The sequence below is a fragment of the Protomyctophum parallelum genome (assembly GCF_964188405.1).
Source record: "Protomyctophum parallelum genome assembly, chromosome: 4".
In the NCBI taxonomy this organism is placed as follows: Eukaryota; Metazoa; Chordata; class Actinopteri; order Myctophiformes; family Myctophidae; genus Protomyctophum; species Protomyctophum parallelum.
This window is the reverse complement of record NC_139700.1, coordinates 13,582,304-13,600,171: the sequence shown is the minus strand read 5'-3', so window position 1 is coordinate 13,600,171 and position 17,868 is coordinate 13,582,304. Positions and strand designations below refer to the sequence as shown.

The 17,868-nt window shown below is 42.8% G+C and overlaps 1 protein-coding gene across 1 annotated transcript in view; it reads right to left on the bottom strand.

The window, feature by feature from the left end:
• Positions 1-17,868, bottom strand: part of LOC310857041 (copine-8-like) — a gene marked incomplete at both ends in the record, with an annotated part of 115,656 nt that overhangs the window by 75,305 nt on the left and 22,483 nt on the right. Inside the window, 3 exons of the mRNA XM_083762637.1 lie at positions 1,947-2,050; positions 2,812-2,858; positions 13,566-13,606. Of these exons, the coding sequence (XP_083618763.1) occupies positions 1,947-2,050; positions 2,812-2,858; positions 13,566-13,606 (192 nt within the window). The remainder of the gene's footprint in view (positions 1-1,946; positions 2,051-2,811; positions 2,859-13,565; positions 13,607-17,868) is intronic.

The following is a 17,868-nucleotide window of genomic DNA, read 5'->3' as shown; positions in this document are numbered from 1 at the left end:
AAACTCCCATATCTGCTGGGCGAAGTACAACAATGTGAAAAAAATAGACCTGTACGGGCTAGAGTTCTCATCGGGCCCGAAATTTGAAGCCCGGCCCGGCCCGGCCCTAACTGGGTCAGCCCGAAGCCCGGCCCGGCCCTAAAAAATACCATAATGTTAGGCCCGAAGCCCTATAAAGCCCGACAAAGAAAAAAAAGAACGCCACTTTAATGCATGGCCAGCGCAGCAGCATGCGCCGTCAGTGAACCACTGACACACAGACACACGCTGCGCTGGCCATGCAATAAAGTGGCGTTCTTTTTTTTCTTTCAGTGTGTGTCTGTGTGAGAGTGAGAACGGAGTTCAATGGACTTATCGGCGAAATAAAGGATTTATGTAGCTCACGTTAGACTGTTAATGTAGCCTACCATTTCCATATCATTCTAATGGATTCCATATCCAGTGGTGGTGACTGGTGAGTAGCTCCCCGTTTCCTCTGAAGTGAAGCTATGTCCAAGACCCCAAGTATCGTCCCCGTTCGGTGTCCAAAAGAACAAACATAGCCTACTGTACATATATATCCATGCACCCGCTCATGGCGTGTCTCGAGCTTAGAGCTTAGAGACAGCTGAGCTCTGTTATTTTAAATCGGGCACATATAACGAGGTGCGCCGCTGCCGCACTGAGGGACGGCGGTTATAATACTAATCATTTTGTAAATCAAATAGCCTGTAGCCTGCAGTGGACTGTAACATTGCGTGGTCAGATCATACACTACAGAATTATATGGATCGGTTGGTGACTATATGACGTTGATTAGGTCTAATGATTAGGTTATTCATCGCAGCCAGCTGGGTTTAACGAGATGGCTCAGTGCAACTGTTTTTGTCATGTTGCAGTCTATCGTTTGATAATCCGATTGATTTATAAAACATTTAGGCATTATGAACTGAAGCAGAAGCTCATTTGGTGCGCCGCAAAACAGAGGCCAGCCAGCGGTATAAACATTAAACAACCACCCCACCGTTCACTTCTCAGTAATCCATTCCAAGCCCCCTGCCTCCACTCCTCCGTCTTCCTCCTGTCACAAGTGAATCGCCATAGCGCAGCCCTCTTCATAATAAATACATACTTGTAGGCTATATAGCCTACACATTACACAAATAACAGAATTGCTATTTTTATTATAATAACATTTTTGAAAAAAGAAGAAAAATAAAAAATCACAGAAAATCACAGAGCCCGAGGCCCGGCCCGGCCCGTCTAATTAGCATATTTTTTGGGCCCGGCCCGGCCCTAAAATGTAGGGCCGGGCCGGGCCGGGTCGGGTTCGGGCAGAAAATGAGAACTCTAGTACGGGCCCCTCGACCACCGGCCTAATAGAGAACGATGCAACTTTGGAACCTAATAATACCTGTTGTCAACTTGTCATAGCACCTGTTTTAACTGTCTGTCTGTGTCCCACATGGAGATCTGTTTTATCTGCCTGTGTCTGAAGAGGGCAAACTGACTGACAAGTGGACTGGTTAAGTAATCAATTGTCAGGTGTGGGGTGTGTTTAAATGTGATGTTCAATGTTTGCTTATCAATATTACAGATTAAAACAATAAATATAATATAAATATAATAAACAATAAATACAAATAATAATAAAACACCAAGTCACCAATGTGATTTTGTACTGTGTATAGGTTTCATTGGTGTACATAATAGGCTGCCCTCCTACTGGTCAAAAGCAGAGGCAGAATTTCAGTTTGAAGAGACATTAAAAGACATTACACTTAAAAGCATGAAAGCTGACCTATTAAATGTCCCAACCCATGACCTACGGTATGTTTGTACAAAGTTTGTAGACGATAGCGCTACTAGCGTGTTGTGAGGAGGCGAACGGATAAATGGATAAATTACAAGTGTACGCACACATGAACATAAGCAGACATACATTCATAGGCCATCTGTTTACTTACAGATCAAAGCGTAGATTCTGTCTCTCTTCAAAAAAGTAGTCGAGAATGAATTTGCGGACGAAGTCTGGGTTCAGAGTGTTGTCTATGACCTCTGTTCTGCCAAACTAGAGCATAAGAGCACAAGACAGAGGAGAAACTATTAAACAATGGCTCCAATTCAGCATGCATTCCATATACCATATATCATATACTGTATCATGGTAGAGAGCTATCTCGAAGCCATTGAAAACAAAGCTGCAGACCTCCCAAAACAAGCTTGTGGTTACTACTAAAATTAAACGCCAGGTCTCATCTTACCTCCGCCCACTTTAGTAGCCTGGGATGGCTAAGAGTGGAGGAGAGAGTATTTCAGAAGATGAGTCCAGTGGCAACCTGTGAAGCTCTGGTGAACTCCATGCCCAGGAGGGTGCCACACAAAATATTGACACTTGGGCCCAATTTTGACATTTTCAGTTAGGGCCCGGGGTATAATCACTATTGTTGCCAGCAGTTTAGACATTAACACATAGTTTCTACAAGTCATATATATTTTACATGTACACATTTGAGTTCATTACTGATATTTTGGGATAAAATGTTCAATTATTCTTAACCCTAGAACACTAAACACGGGTGATTTTCACCCGGACAATTATATTTTTGTAATTCTCATAATGTTGCTGATGTCTGAGGTGGGTGGGTCTTTCAGTACCTTCATGATGCTCAGTGACATCATAGAAGATAAACCACCTTCAGGAAATGACATTCGATTGTACGGCAAAACACAGTATGTGTGTTTTCTTTACAGACGGCTGTGGTTAAAATGCTCCACCACCACCCACAGCACCCCCTCACCCCCCGTTCATAGCTTCTCTGCTGTACTCACCTCTCTCCACTCCCGGTTGGCTATTCCTTGAGTGTACAGCACACAGACTGTTGGAAAAAAATAACAAGAGAGGGAGTTGGTGAGCAAGAGATGGACAGAGTGGGAAAAAGACCCGAGAGAAGAGACAGAAATAAAGCAGATAATTAGACGTTGGACAAAGCAATACAGAGGAAGGGGAGTCTGAGAATATCATGGAGAGGGAAGAGAGAGAGCAAAACGGAGGGAGAAAGAGAAACAGGCTGACAAATAAAGGGGGACAGAGACAGAGAGACAAGGAGAGAGAAGACATTAAGATGTATTTAATAGTGAAGCCAGAGACGTGGCCTGAGGCCGTGTACTCTCTCTCAGAGGTCCAAGAGCAGAGGAGAAACTCCCCTAATTAAATGTCACTATACAACTCTGCCACTGCCATGATATTTGACAAGGAGCTGGAAGGGACGACGAAGCACTGAGCTATCGGGAGGAAGAAAGGGGGTGGGAAAGCGGAAATGGATTTCAGTGTGTGTGTGTGTGTGTGTGTGTGTGTGTGTGTGTGTGTGTGTGTGTGTGTGTGTGTGTGTGTGTGTGTGTGTGTGTGTGTGTGTGTGTGTGTGTGTGTGTGTTTGTGTGTGTGTGAGTGAGGACATGCTGAGGAGTCTTTCCTATTGACATTCAAGTGCCACTGAGGAAGAGATGTTTTATTTTTTATTTTCTTTGCTAGGGGACACTGGCAAGGCAATCAGTTGGCACTGAAATGGCATTTTGTTGACTTTATTTGCATTCATAGAAAAGCGCCATAAAAATGCAATCCATTATTATTATTATTATTATTATTCATGCAGCCTTCGCTGTATCTGCAGGCGTCTGACACAATCTCAGACCAAGTATGAGGTCCCATATATACTATATGACATCATTATTCTGTTGATACAGGCGTATTGACACGTATTGACTGTTCAATATCGCGTGCGATCACCGGTAAACATAGCCCAAACGGACTTTACTTGGCTTATAAACAGGCAGCGCAGCGGGGCACTGTACAGCAGTTGTGACGGTAGCTGTCGTGATTGTAATCAGAGCAACAGCTGCAGCCTGTAAAAACAAGCCCAAACTGCGTGTTGGTTTATATACAGTGGGGCACTGTACAGCTGTAGTTGTGATTTGTGTCTGGCCTTGAGACTGGGAAAGCCCACTGCACACTAGCCACAGACACTTCTGAATTCCTTCACGTTATTAGCCTACAGCCCTACACACTCCACCAGAGCTGCGGGGCATGTGTTAGGTTTCTGGTCTAGAGGGGCGGGTCGCGGCTGAGATTTGCGCACGCCCTGATTGGATCTCATCGATCTGTCCGTCACCCCCGGCCCCTCCTCTCCCCCCTAGTGCAGCGCTACGTCACATAATTTGGAGCGACGCCCACCCGGAAGGGTTGACTCCCACTTTTAGACCAGAGTGGCCAATGCGTTCCTCCAGGCTTTCAATTTTTGCACCAACAAAAATGAAAGCCTGGTACCGAGGCTAGTGTGTGCCTAATGCCTATGATGTGTGTGTGTGCTAGCAGCAGCCACCACCAGGCTCCGCCAAACTTTGTTCAACTCAAATGTCATTGCATCTCTGTATGTATTTATACTTTTATTTTACAGACGGCATGGGTGGTCGGCCGTGTGCCCCCCTTGCCTCTGGGCCCCCACGCAGTCGCGTTGTCTGCGTTGCGCTAGTAACGCCCCTGGGTCCGGTTGACTGACGCCTGGCGGTCGGTCGGAGCTCAGATGTCCCCCTGAGGGTGGAGGCCCGTTTCAATTGAAACTGGTGAAACATAGCAAAGGCCTCCAATGTGTGTATGCAACTTGCCTGAGCTCAGCTGTGGATGTACAAGTATGGGTTTTTATCTTGTGATGAGTCGCTGGATGACACATGGTGTCTGCGACGTGTTGTGCGGAAGAAAGCACCACATCAATGAGAGTCCTACAAATAGCTGCAGAATGTATTCCCTTCGCTCAGGAGGACGCTCGTCTGTCCCTACCTGCACATTTGCACAAACAAACTCCTTTTATTCCAGTGGTTCTCAAAGCTTTTCATGTAAAGGACCCCCAAATTGACACTCATTAGCCCGCGGACCCCCCATTTGAAGAGATATGCCAGGGACCCCCCATAAAAGAAGATTTTTATGGCTCTAGCAGTGACTCTCAACCCGTTTTGACTATAGAGCACCGAAGTCTGACGTCAATATCGGTAGAGGGCGCAGATCCACGCGTTCATGTACCTTTTGTTTTATGTTTTACACTCCGTCCGTGTGTCTCTAATCTCTGGCACCATTAACGGTGACGGACGCAAGCGCACGTGTGCACACACACACACACACACAGTCACACACACAGTCTCACACACACACACACACACACACACACACACACACACACAAAAGTGCAAAACATAGCCTACTCTCTCCCCATGTCTGGGACGTAGCTGACCATTTGGTTGCCCTATAGGATATTTGTGCTGCCCCCCTCCCGACGAGAGTGCTGTGTTTCCTCATTCAGATCGGCTATTTTCACTGTTTGCGAGGACACACACACCTGCTGGTTGTTATTATACTCGGTCGGGGCCATGGAGAAAATTCTCATTATGAGGGTCGGCTTGGCACTTTTTGGTACATTTCGTTGCCCCCCTCGGCGTGTTGCCCTACACGTAGCAACGGCGTATACGTAGCGACGCCATGGCAGTTAACAGTACACACATAATGTATAGGGTGACCAGATAAAAACAGTTCATTTGCAGGACAGCAGGAAATCTATTGTGGGACAATGTGTCCATTGCCTGGACATTACAATTACCATTTAGGCGTTTAGCAGACGCTCTTAGAGCGATTTACAGTAAGCCACATTGGGACAATAATAATATATGAATTTGCAATAAAAAAGCTTGATTTCATATTGGACCTGTATTATAAGCCTATAATATATCAAATTTTTTAACTGGTGTGCGTATACGTAGCACTAGCAACACTACGGTATGTTTGTTTGGAAACGCTTCTCACACTTTAATGCGGTAAATTTGGTACTGAAGGTACATTTGTACCTTCAGTTGACTGAGCAGTTTGTACTTTCCACAGTGCCCGCCTGCCGTGTTGACATACAATGATGGGTGACGGTGTATGAAGGTTCCAGGTGGCGTTCAAACAACTTGTTAGCCCCTCGATAGCCGGAGCAAGGTATAGGATTGTTTGTTTTGGGTTTTCATTTATTATTTACGTTGGGCCTAATTGCCTTTGTTTGTTTTGTTTGGGTCTACGATGTTTTGATTTGGTTCACTTTGCTTTGTGCCTGTCTGGGTCTCTATGTTAATGCCTGTACTACTTACTGAATCACTGAATTATAATCGACTATAAAGTATTTTATTGTTGAATTGTACTAACGTGATTATTCAAATGCACTGCTTTTATTGTTGAATGAAACTACGAAATGTTTGAAATGTTAAAGGTATATTCAGTGATTTCACTTAATTCAAATATCACTTATTTTTTTGTTTTGTTGTGATAATCCTCTCTACTATAGAGTGTGCTGACCATATAAGGAGTGTCTCCCTGTCCCCAGTTAGCCCCTGGGGGTCAAAAAACCTTAGGTTTCGTTTTTGACTCTCTATCCCAGGGGTCCTCAACTAGAAATGATGAAGGTCCACAATTTTTTTTTTGAATAAGACCGAGGTCCGGTCCCATGCACGGCGTCCATCGGAGAGCGGGGCTCTATGCCCGTTTAGTATGGTCAAGCCAAGCCCTGGCAGGCCACACTGCGCGCGCACAGCACGCGCCAGAATTTTGGGGGCCCTTGGGGGACATTTTGGGGGCCTTTGCAGCAATTTCACATGAGAAATGTACCATCTGATGTTATTTATATTATTAACTTAAAAAAAAAAAAAAAAAAAAAACGTTTTTTTTTTTTTTTTTTTTTTTTTTTTTGGGTGGTCCGCAAAGAGGTGGTCCGCGGTCCGGTCGCGGACCGCGGTCCGCCAGTTGGGTACCCCTGCTCTATCCTGATTGGACGAAAGGCTGGGTCCCACAGCCAAAAACGAAACCTAAGGTTTTTTGAGTGAAATCACTGAATATACCTTTAATGTATTTATTCTCACTCTTTCCATAGTTTTCACGGTGTACAATCCATGATTCCAAAGGAAAATAAAAACACCCATTGAGACCAATCCACTCTTATTCTTTCACATCAAGGGCAGCTACAGACAAAGACATTTACAACTGAAAGCTTACAATCACGATATGCTTACATTGCTGGATGTTGAAGTTGCTTTTATAACTGCGTTCTTCAGTACTTTTTAGGACTTTTGCAAAATGCGGGACTATGATGGTCACCCTAGTTGTAGTATGTTTCTATAATAATAATTGTTGAAATTCTAACTATCTCTTTACTCTTTAGATTTAAGGTAAGACAAAACTCATCTGTAATGAGTGCCTTTTTACAGTAGTGCAGCATATAGCCATAACAATCGTTCAGTTTGTGATAAAAGCATGAAATTTGGTACACATATAGCCAAAGGCATCCCAAACATAATTGGATGTGGAGGCATCCTGAATTTTCAACATGGCACCCATGGCAGCCATTTTTCAAAATGGCCGCCAGCAACAACTGTTTTCTTATGAATGATGGATATAATATGATATTTTAGACTAATTTACCATATATAGTACTAGGTAAGTGTCTTTGCATATTCAAGATGGCCGCCATTTTTCAAGATGGCCACCAGCAACAACTGTTTTCTTATGAATGATGGATATAATATGATATTTTAGACTCATAAGAGAAAGGACACTGAGCCCAGACCGACGGCGCACACGAGTTGCAGCGGCTACTCCAGCTCATGTTGCTTATTGTATTGTGCTTATTGTAACTTTTGTCAGTATGCGTCCTTTATACAGAGACAACGCTTGCAAATATGTGTATGATAGACAGTCTCTGTTGCATATAGGTAGATTGCTCATTCAAGCCCATATGAGCGTCCCAGTGGAAGCATTAACACGACTCGGGTTGCTACGCCGAACAGCTACAACGGCATCGCAAGTCTCTATTGTCAGGGCGAGGAGGCGCCGTAAGCGGTGTGAGAGAGCCCAGAAGCGCGGTAAGCGCGGAGGTGTCAACGTCAGGCTAAAAGCTAGCCCACACCGACCGGCTGTACCGTCAATCCTGAACGGTATACTTATAAGTATATAAGAGAATGTTCAATTATCCCAAAAACACATTACCAAGTACGTATGGCAAATAAATTCAACAAATTGTGTCAGCAATATCATTTTATATCCATCATTCATTAGAAAACAGTTGTTGCTGGCGCCTGGCGGCCATTTTGAAAAATGGCTGCCATGAGCGCCGTGATGAAAATTCAAGATGCCTCCACATTCAAATCTTTTGGTAATGCCTTTGGCTATAAGTGTACCAAATTTCATGCTTTTATCACAAACTGAACGATTCTTGTGTATTCAGGAGCTAAGCAGCCGCACTACAGTGTCCATGTGGGCGGGGCGGCGGTGGCTCAGGGGTAGAGTGCCTGGATGGTAACCGTAAGGTTGCCAGTTCGAACCCGGGCTCCCCCAGAGTTACTGTCGAAGTGTCCTTGAGCAAGACACTGAACCCCTAATTGCTCCCGATGTGCTAGTTGGTGCCTTGCATGGTTTCCGCTACCATTGGTGTATGAATGTGTGTGTGAATGGGTGAATGCAATGCACAATCTCTGTAAAGCGCCTTGGATAAAGGCGCTATATAAATGCACCATTTACCATTTACCATGTGCATAGCCTCCTCTTCTCAGAAGGCTTATGAATTAATTAGCAAAAAGAACACCCATTTTCCATAAAACATAAAACAGCTGCCAAGTGGTTGGTTGTAAAACAGAACCCCTGTTGTCAATTATGACAACCCGATTAGCTTGTGGTTGCTAATGCTAACGGTAAACATAGAGCGCCACAGTCCCGCCCCCTTTCATGACGATGACAGGCCCAGGAAATAATTCCCCATGCATTTTTCCCATATACATTTAAAAAAGTACAGTATTTATTTAAAGATCTGTGGGTTCTGTAAGCCTCGAACACACCCGGCTATGCAATACCCGTTGTACCCGTGTCAGAGTACCCGCTACACCCATCTGTCTGTGTCCCTTTTATGCCCATATATGTAGATTTCTATATCTGTGTCTCTCTGTCCCTTTATTCCTAATTTTCCTATATATGGAGTTCTGTGTCAGGCATGCCCAAATATGGATGGATGGATGGATGCATGGATGGATATCGGATGTACAAAGAAATTAACACTGTTGGCATCAATCCAATGCAGTACAAAAAGCATTCATAATAATGTAGCACCCGTAAGGTGCCAATAATAAAAAGCTGTAAGAAAAATACAGTTTATGTACAGTCAGTGAAGAGTTCATATTATTGAGGGGGGGGGGGGGACTATCTCTTGGTTAAAGAGTTCAAGAGAACAATGACTGAGAGGAAGAAGCTGTTTCTGGATCTGGTGGTTGAGGTCTTGAGGCATCTGTAGCCCTTTTGCCTCTGTGAATGGGAGGGGTGGAACAGTGTTGTTGGGGTGGGAGGTATCCTTGATGACGCTAAGGGCCTTAGACTGGCAGCACTGTTTGTAGATGGACTCAATTGATGGCAATGAAGAGCGTATAATACGCGGTGCAGTTTTCACCACCCTCTGCAGTGATTTACACTCTGCGACAGTACAGTTTCCATACCAAGCTGTAATACAGTAGGTCAGTGTACTTTGGATGGTACAGCGGTAAAGGTTTTCCAGAGTCAGATTGTGATGTGAGAACAGGCCAGCTCCATATATGGACCCTGGGCAGGGGCCCTATACGTACAGAGACATGGTGCATTTAAAGATAGACATGCACATTGCCTGAAGCACATTTTTATTCATCTCTACTTCACTGACAATACATTGCATTATGCTATAGCAGCCGGCCATCATTTACAGCTAAGTTCTTTGATCATCCTGTGATGTTTGTTCCTTGAACAGGCTGATTATTATTACCGGTATCCTTTATTTAAAAAAGAAAATAAACAGAATTGTGAGGACATGATCTGGGGCTGCAATGCTACATATTTTTTTTTGGATCAGGCCGCAAGTGGTGTGTGTGTGTGTGTGTGTGTGTGTGTGTGTGTGTGTGTGTGTGTGTGTGTGTGGTGTGTCTCCTGAGGCAGTCTAATGCTGTGTGACTCGGTGAGTCCAGTGCTGTCAGCAGAGCCCAGACATGGTTGCAGCTCAAGTGCCTGCTTGGATCAACGTACAGCTGGCCTGGGCCAACCTCTAAAGCGATGTCCTAATTACATACTCCTGTGTTGTACTGTATATAATACATATTGTAACAGACTATATGAAGCTAGAAAAACCCGTGTGAAGGGCGCTCAGATCATCGTACATCATCATGACGTAAAATACACACTATGCCTATTTGCTCAGACACTATGATGTAAAATTCTGCTGGATGTAGGGGGGCCTAGCGGCCCTCAAAAAATATGAACTATGAATACTGTATACCTACAACCCACCGGTAATATAAAAAAGTGTCCATAGTCATTTATCTGCTGGAATGAGGGGGAAAAGCCCTTCCTGAACTGAAAGGTCAGATTTTTTTTCTAAGCCTGCTCGTAAAGGGGGTGGCCTGGTGATCCAGGATGAATGAGAGTTGGCCTAAATCTATAATACATTAGATGAATGTTTTTAGAATAGAATTAGCTAACTTTAAGTGTCATTTTATTCTCTCTCTCTCTCTCTCTCTCTCCAGAGTCCAGATCACCTGGTTTCCCTCATTCATGATGTGACGAATACAACCTCTGGCATATGCAAATGTACCCTGATGATTCACACATGGACAGTGTGTGTGTGTGTGTGTGTGTGTGTGTGTGTGTGTGTGTGTGTGTGTGTGTGTGTGTGTGTGTGTGTGTGTGTGTGTGTGTGTGTGTGTGTGTGTGTGTGTGTGTGTGTGTGTGTGTGTGTGTGTGTGTGTGTGTGTTTGAGAGTGATTGAGAGAGAGTGTGAGAGAGAGAGAGAGAGAGAGACAGAGAGTGTGTTTGTGTGCGAGAGAGAAAGTGTTTATTGTTGGTTAAGTATGTTCATAACTTGAATATTCCTCGAATATGGGAAAACAAGCGTGGCTTCAGCTCAGTGTACACAATAGATGAGATTATATATGAGACAGAATATATAAAAGATTTCAAATTTTCAACCTTACTACTACTTTGTACTACTAGACTTTGCAGAGGAAATTATGTTTTAAAAAAAGTCGTATGCAAATTGTATGCACATTTATAACAATTATTAAAATAATAATAAATTAATAATGTACATTTGGGGGATATCTTTCACAATAATGAATGTACATGTTCTAATCTAGACATTCTAATGATCACAACAAATATATATTACAGGCATTACAGGTGTGAATTTCTGCTTTTGTGGGGGGGTATTTATATGCAAATATCATGACCAATGGCATTGCAAGACTAAACTAGAAAAAGTGCCCTTCTGGGCACAGGTCTCCACCAGGATGAGCAGATGTGAAAAATTCCAGGCAAAGGTTTTTCCTTGGCCTCTAGGGAGTTGGCATACAAAGTTATCCACAGATCCGTGCAGTTAGAGGTAAAAACACTTTTCGGCCAGTTATAGCGCCACCTTGAGGCTGAGTTGAAATTGTTCATGTGGCATTTCGTCCTCGGCCTAGTGGGAATGTGGGTGCACAATTTCACGGAAATCACGCGATGTGTTGATGATTTGCAGCATTTTGTTTGAAACTGAGCACTCCTGTGAACTTTGGAAGCCAATCTTAACCAATCAGGATGGAGTCTGAGAAATCTGAAAGACCGGTTTCGTTGAATGGCTCTAGAGAGACTGTGTACCAATTTGCGTGATGTTTGGACAAAATCTGTAGGTGTACTGTGCAAAAACTTGTTTTGCACAAAGCGGCCTCCTGGTGGCGCTATAACAGGCCGTTCTGGAAAGTTTGGGGCAAAGGTTCATCGTTGGCATCCAGGGAGTGTGTGTGCAAAATTTGGCACACACGAACGGACGGAGTGCAAAACATACTCTCCCCCCATGCCTTCGGCCTGGTGGAGACAACAATGAACATGAATGATGATGTTTAGGTGAAAAAAGAACAGAAAAATAATAATGAATAATTAAAGGAGTGATTTGGGTGATTTGGAAAAAGGCCAACAGCCAACAGCACACACCAAGGCCCGCCCCCGCTCGATCATGATTGGCGGAAGGCCCCACTCTATCCTGATTGGATGACAGCTGGGCCACCTAGCCAAAAACGAAACCTACAGGGTTTTTTTTACCCCAGGGATTAACTGGGGACAGGGAGGAACTCCTTTATATGGTCAGCACACTCTAAAGTTTCACAACAAAACAAAAAAAGAAGTGATATTTGAATTAAGTGAAATCACTGAATATACCTTTAATTAATTAAAATATAAATGGTTGTAATGTTGCAACGGTGGGTATTGCAGGGTTAAGGGGTCAAGCCTGAAGGGCTTCTATGGTCCCTTATTGTTTTTCTATTTACTCGTCTTCTTCTTCCATGCACCACTTTTTGCACTTCTGGCTTAACCAGAACTGCAAGAAGTGAATCTATGTAAGGAAACTGTGGGTGGATGTATCTGTTGCTGATCTATGCTGTTAGTAAGATACTAAGATCCAAAGATACAAAATATCACACACCTAGCACCCAGATACTAAGATCCAAAGATACAAAAAATCACACACCTAGCACCCCACAAGTATTGTCGACTTCGACCCGCAAGTGAGAAACTCAAAGTTTAGACACAGCCGTTTACAAAGCAGGGGCAATAAATTGATCCGCCCCAATATGGCTGAGGCTCTGACACACGAAAGCTTAGTGACAGATACAAAGATGTATTATACACCAAACCCAGATAAACCAGTGACATGTGATATGTGAAGAGGTGTGTATATTTTCTAGGGGTGGGACGATATGGGTACCTCACAATACGATATTTGTGGCGATATTAGGCCCTCGATAACGATAATATCACGGTATTCAATATATTGCAAGATATTTCGTCAACGATATCTCACGATATCTGTAACTGAAAATGAAAGAAATATGTAACCATAAAAGGCAAAGATCTGGAATGACGTACTTTTTCCAAAATCTTACAAGATTTTTTGTCACAAACTGGCCAGTACATGAATCTCCTCCTTCAAACAGTAAAACACTGACTGCAACTTTGCAACGTGTCTGTCCACAACAATGGGTTACTACTAGTGATGCACCGAATATTCGTCCGCAGAAAATAATCGGCAGAAAATGGCTAAAAATTTGCCCAACTATTTCCTATATTCGGTTTCGGGCCAAGAATTTCCCTTTCGGTGCATCCCTAGTTACTACTACTAGTACTAACTAACCAATATCACAATATTGAGAGGACAATACAATAATACAGTATATATCGCAGGAGGAAGTATCACGTGATACCGCGATATCGATATATTGGCACATGCCACACCCCTAATATTTTCCTCTCAGTTGCACGGTTCGAAGTGTCTGTCAAAACCCCCAGTTTGGGAACCACTGGTGTAAAATGCATAGTGGGTGTGGGATTATTCATGTCTGAGTCAGCGTGTGCGTATCGTGTAGCGTGTGTGTGTGGGCATATAGAACTGTTGCATGCGTGACTCCACAAGCATATTTATGTCGGCATGGTGTGTGAAAACGTGCCACCCTGTGACAGGAAACATACTTACTCGGGTCCGACTTGGAAAATGTGTCTCTATCCAGGAGGTTTCTGAAAAACAAAGAAAAATAAATGTAATAACAAATTTCCATTGCCTACAGTATTGCAGCTTTCACATTAGAGGACGACTTCAACACTTTTCAACCTATCTTTATGTAATTGGTCCTCACTATTAGGTCGTATTGTGAGGTCCCTTTTCGTTCAGGTCCGTTCCCACGGAAGGGGGACTACACAATTTTTTCTCCATAAAAGAGATTTATAGGTAGAAAGTACTAATAAAAAAGTTCTACTCGTCCCGCCCTGCAGTTATTTTATAATCCGCGAATTAAAACGGGACTATTTCTTACAAGGCGTAATAATATGTGCAAGGGGAGTGGTGTTGTTTTGGTCACGTGGACCAATCGCGTAGCAGCTTTATTCCCTTCCCATAATAATATTAGAGCAATGGCGGCCACCAGTTCAACCAGCCAAGATGGGGAAAATAAACCAAAACAGCGGGGAAAAGTGCGTAAAAGGGAATCAAAGGACTCTAACGAGGACGCTGTGTTTCACGCCACGTGTTACTGTCGCTTTATTTGTAAAAGACGATTGTGTTTGGCCGAGAAACGCTGCACACAGACGGTGCAGGGGAAAGAAGGAGAACGCTGCCTCGGACAGTCACGTCCCTTCTGCTGGCCATGTCCTTCCAGCCATCTGCATCATTTGTGGACAAATATATTACTGTTGGTGGAAAACGGAAGAAGCTTTCACAAGCAGAAACAGTGTCTGTCAGGTAAGCGACCACCCTCCCTCTCTCTCTCTCTCTCTCTCACACACACACACACACACACACACACACACACACACACACACACACACACACACACACACACACACACACGTTAACATTGGACTGGAAAATGCATGCCAGTTTTGGACTGTGAAATATTGATTATGACGATAACTGTGCTACCGGTATTTACATACAGACCTATCATTTTCCCATTAGATCAGAGGTCTTTGATGTGCTGTGTTTGAGGCCAAGGCTTTGTGGGATCACTCTGTTGAATATGTTGAATATCATGTCTTTTTGGGTAAGGAAGTTTGCAGATAGAAAGGCGGTGGTCTTGTGATGTAGTGCATTTATATATTATTATATTATATTATACTTATCATTGATAAAAGTGTTTATCTACAGAACAGAGACTGAAACACTGCTGATTGAATTACTACATTATTAGGAATGCATGGAGGTCAAGGGGGCAGGTCACTGTTATTTACAGCCCCCCACCCAACACACACACACACACACACACACACACACACACACACACACGTACAGAGAGAGAGGGAGCATTTTCTTTTATTGCCTTGATCTCCTTGCCCCCCCCCCCCCCCTTCACCTATTTCTTTCTTGTAATAACCATATAATGGATAGAAGATACAAAAACAAATTTCACCTACATTTTGAATTGTAAATGTGTGATACTATATATATACTCTGTATTTTGGCTGTCTTTAGATACAATGTTGACAGCAGACACCTTTGCACATGTTAAGTATTTTTTTGTCTGTGTGTGTGTGTGTGTGTGTGTGTGTGTGTGTGTGTGTGTGTGTGTGTGTGTGTGTGTTTTCAGAAATTAACAACCCTTTGCTGCCAGCTACAACATATTCTGCGAACGAGTCATCCTGAAAATGAACCAACTAAGGAAGAAGTTCATAGACATTGTTAAGAAGAATGAGGATATTGATGCTTCAGACTACTGGTAACTGTGTCCTTGACAGTTCAGTAACAAAAAAGAACCTCTTTCATACTGAAAAGTTTCAATTTTATTGATTTATTCGCTCACAAGAAAGGCTATGACACTATGTTTAAATTAATTTGTTTCTCATTGTGAAAAAATCCCTTTATTTATACATTTGTGCCCGTCTTTTTCTATATTTTCATTTTGCAGGCAGGATAAACTGAAAAGGCGGTTGGCCCGTGATTTCCCCCAGCTGCAACACGCAACATCTCTGAACTAGTTTTTGTTGAAACATTATCAGTAGATACACTGTTAGACAGGCTATCCATCAGACACGACCACAACTGAGTCAACCGAGGTAAGCCAAGCTGAAAGTGACAATGAACACACATCTGGACAAACTACAGAGCACACAAGGACACTGTATAGTGCAGGACTGATATTGAACTTGTAAATGAAACTCCCGGTATGAAATGCCCTTGGCCTCCCACAGCAGAGGATTTGAATGTTTCTGAAGCAAAATCTGTTGTGCCAGTTGAACTATTCAATGTAATTTCCTGGATTATAGGTGCAACAGAGGAACCAACACTAGACTGTTATGTTGATATTCCTGAAGATGTGAACCTAAACGTTTTATCTGTTTGTCAATACATTGTGCATCTAAAGGTCGGAAGCAGACGCCTAAGTCACTGTGTCTTGGTCTAACTGTTCGCCATTTAACAGGTTCATCCAATGTTCTGTCACTACTGAATAGATTAGGACACTGTGCTTCATGGAACACAGTTGTCAGTCTAGACACTAGCCTAGCTCAACTACAACTTCTAGAGGGCAGAGACAAAATTCCTAAGGGGTTCTCAAAGAAGGCACCTACCATACTGGTGTGGGATAACATTGATTTTGGGGAGGAGACACTGTCAGGTTGTGGAACTACTCACCATACAAATGGCATTATGCTACAAAGTTCTGTTGTTGAAACAATGTCTAGACCAGACAGACAGCCACTGCCGAAGTCAGTTTACACATTGAAAGCACCTCCTACCTTCAACACAATCCACAGTCTAAAAGACAAGGGCCACAGAACTTGTTTCAGGATGCAAGGTACAAATCATTCTGTACGGCATCATCAGCTTTGCCAGAACTGTCCATTCCCCCAACAAGTGATGCTCTCCACCAACATTGCAAAAGGGCAAACTACCAAGCAGCAGTGATGAGACGTTCTCTGACTAGTAGGATGTGTGCTCCTTCACCCATTGGCAGTGGATGGGGCATGGAGGATGGGGAGTTAAAAGTAACATGGCTGACTAGAAATCCTGCCCCTGATAGTGTGTTGCAGGTAGTCCACTGTAATTGTAAAAAAGCAAATGTGAGACTGAAAGATGTTCATGTATGTCTGCAAAACTGTCTTGCACTGATTTATGTCACTGCCAGGACTGTGAAAATGTGTCAAAGGAAACAGAAGAAAGAGGTACATGGGATGATGACTGATGAAAGTGATAGGGATGAGTAACCCAACATGTTACCATGTAGGCCTACTACTTGTTTTGTTCAAGAATTATTAAGGTGTTAAAGAATTGCCACACTGCCTACATCCATTTAAATGCAATGCATAAATGCAAACAGCACAGACTACTTACACAGCCAACAGAAGGTTTTTATTGTGATGCATTTGTATGCTATTTTGTATTTTCATATATTTCCTTGGGGGGGGGGGGTTGGATGTACAAATGACAGATGCTGTGACCTCTAGTACTTTAATTTTTAGTCTTGTCCATTTCTTTGCATTATTCCAATTTAGGGGGCGTGGTAACATTTTGATAGATTTTCTGCCATGTTGGTCCAAGGTGCCCTGATTTTCTTTTCTACCTTTCATTACACATTAGGTTGAGACATTTTCTATGTATGAAACATAAGCTCTTGGCACAATTTACTGTGTAGGTTTCATTGTACTGTGTGGCAAACACTTAAGTTGAAGCATATTCTTTAACAAATATGCTACATTTCATGATATAAATTCACATATGAGTAAACTAAAGGCACCAATACTTATGTCAGATGTTATGTATATGCATTTGACATTTGAGAAAAAAATTGTGTTGCCAAAAACACATTTTACAAGCAAAAACAGCAGCACACGATTTTCGTTTTTTGGTTATACACTGTTTATACATTTATATATACATACTTATTTATACATACAAAAAAACAGCAGGTTTTTATGAGTAGAACTTTTAACCCAAAGTCTAGAAGGGTATTATCTATGAAAAAATGCATTGAATGCGTAGTTCGCTTGACATGGGAACGAAACTCATTTTCTAAGCACTTTTTCATGGGTCCCAACACGGCCTATATTGACTAATTTCTACTCGGTCTGTGTCTCATAGGAGGGCCATGGGCAGTTCATAAGCCACCAGTGACATCATTGATGGGGAATCCAAGCTAATAGAAAATGCAGGCTTTCTATTCCTGATGTGAAATGTGATAAGGAAGCCAGTATCAGTATCGCAGTAAAAAAAAAAACAGCCCTCATATGAATTGTGCTATTTTATCACGAACATTATAGTGAGGACCAATTATATAAAAAGTGGTTTA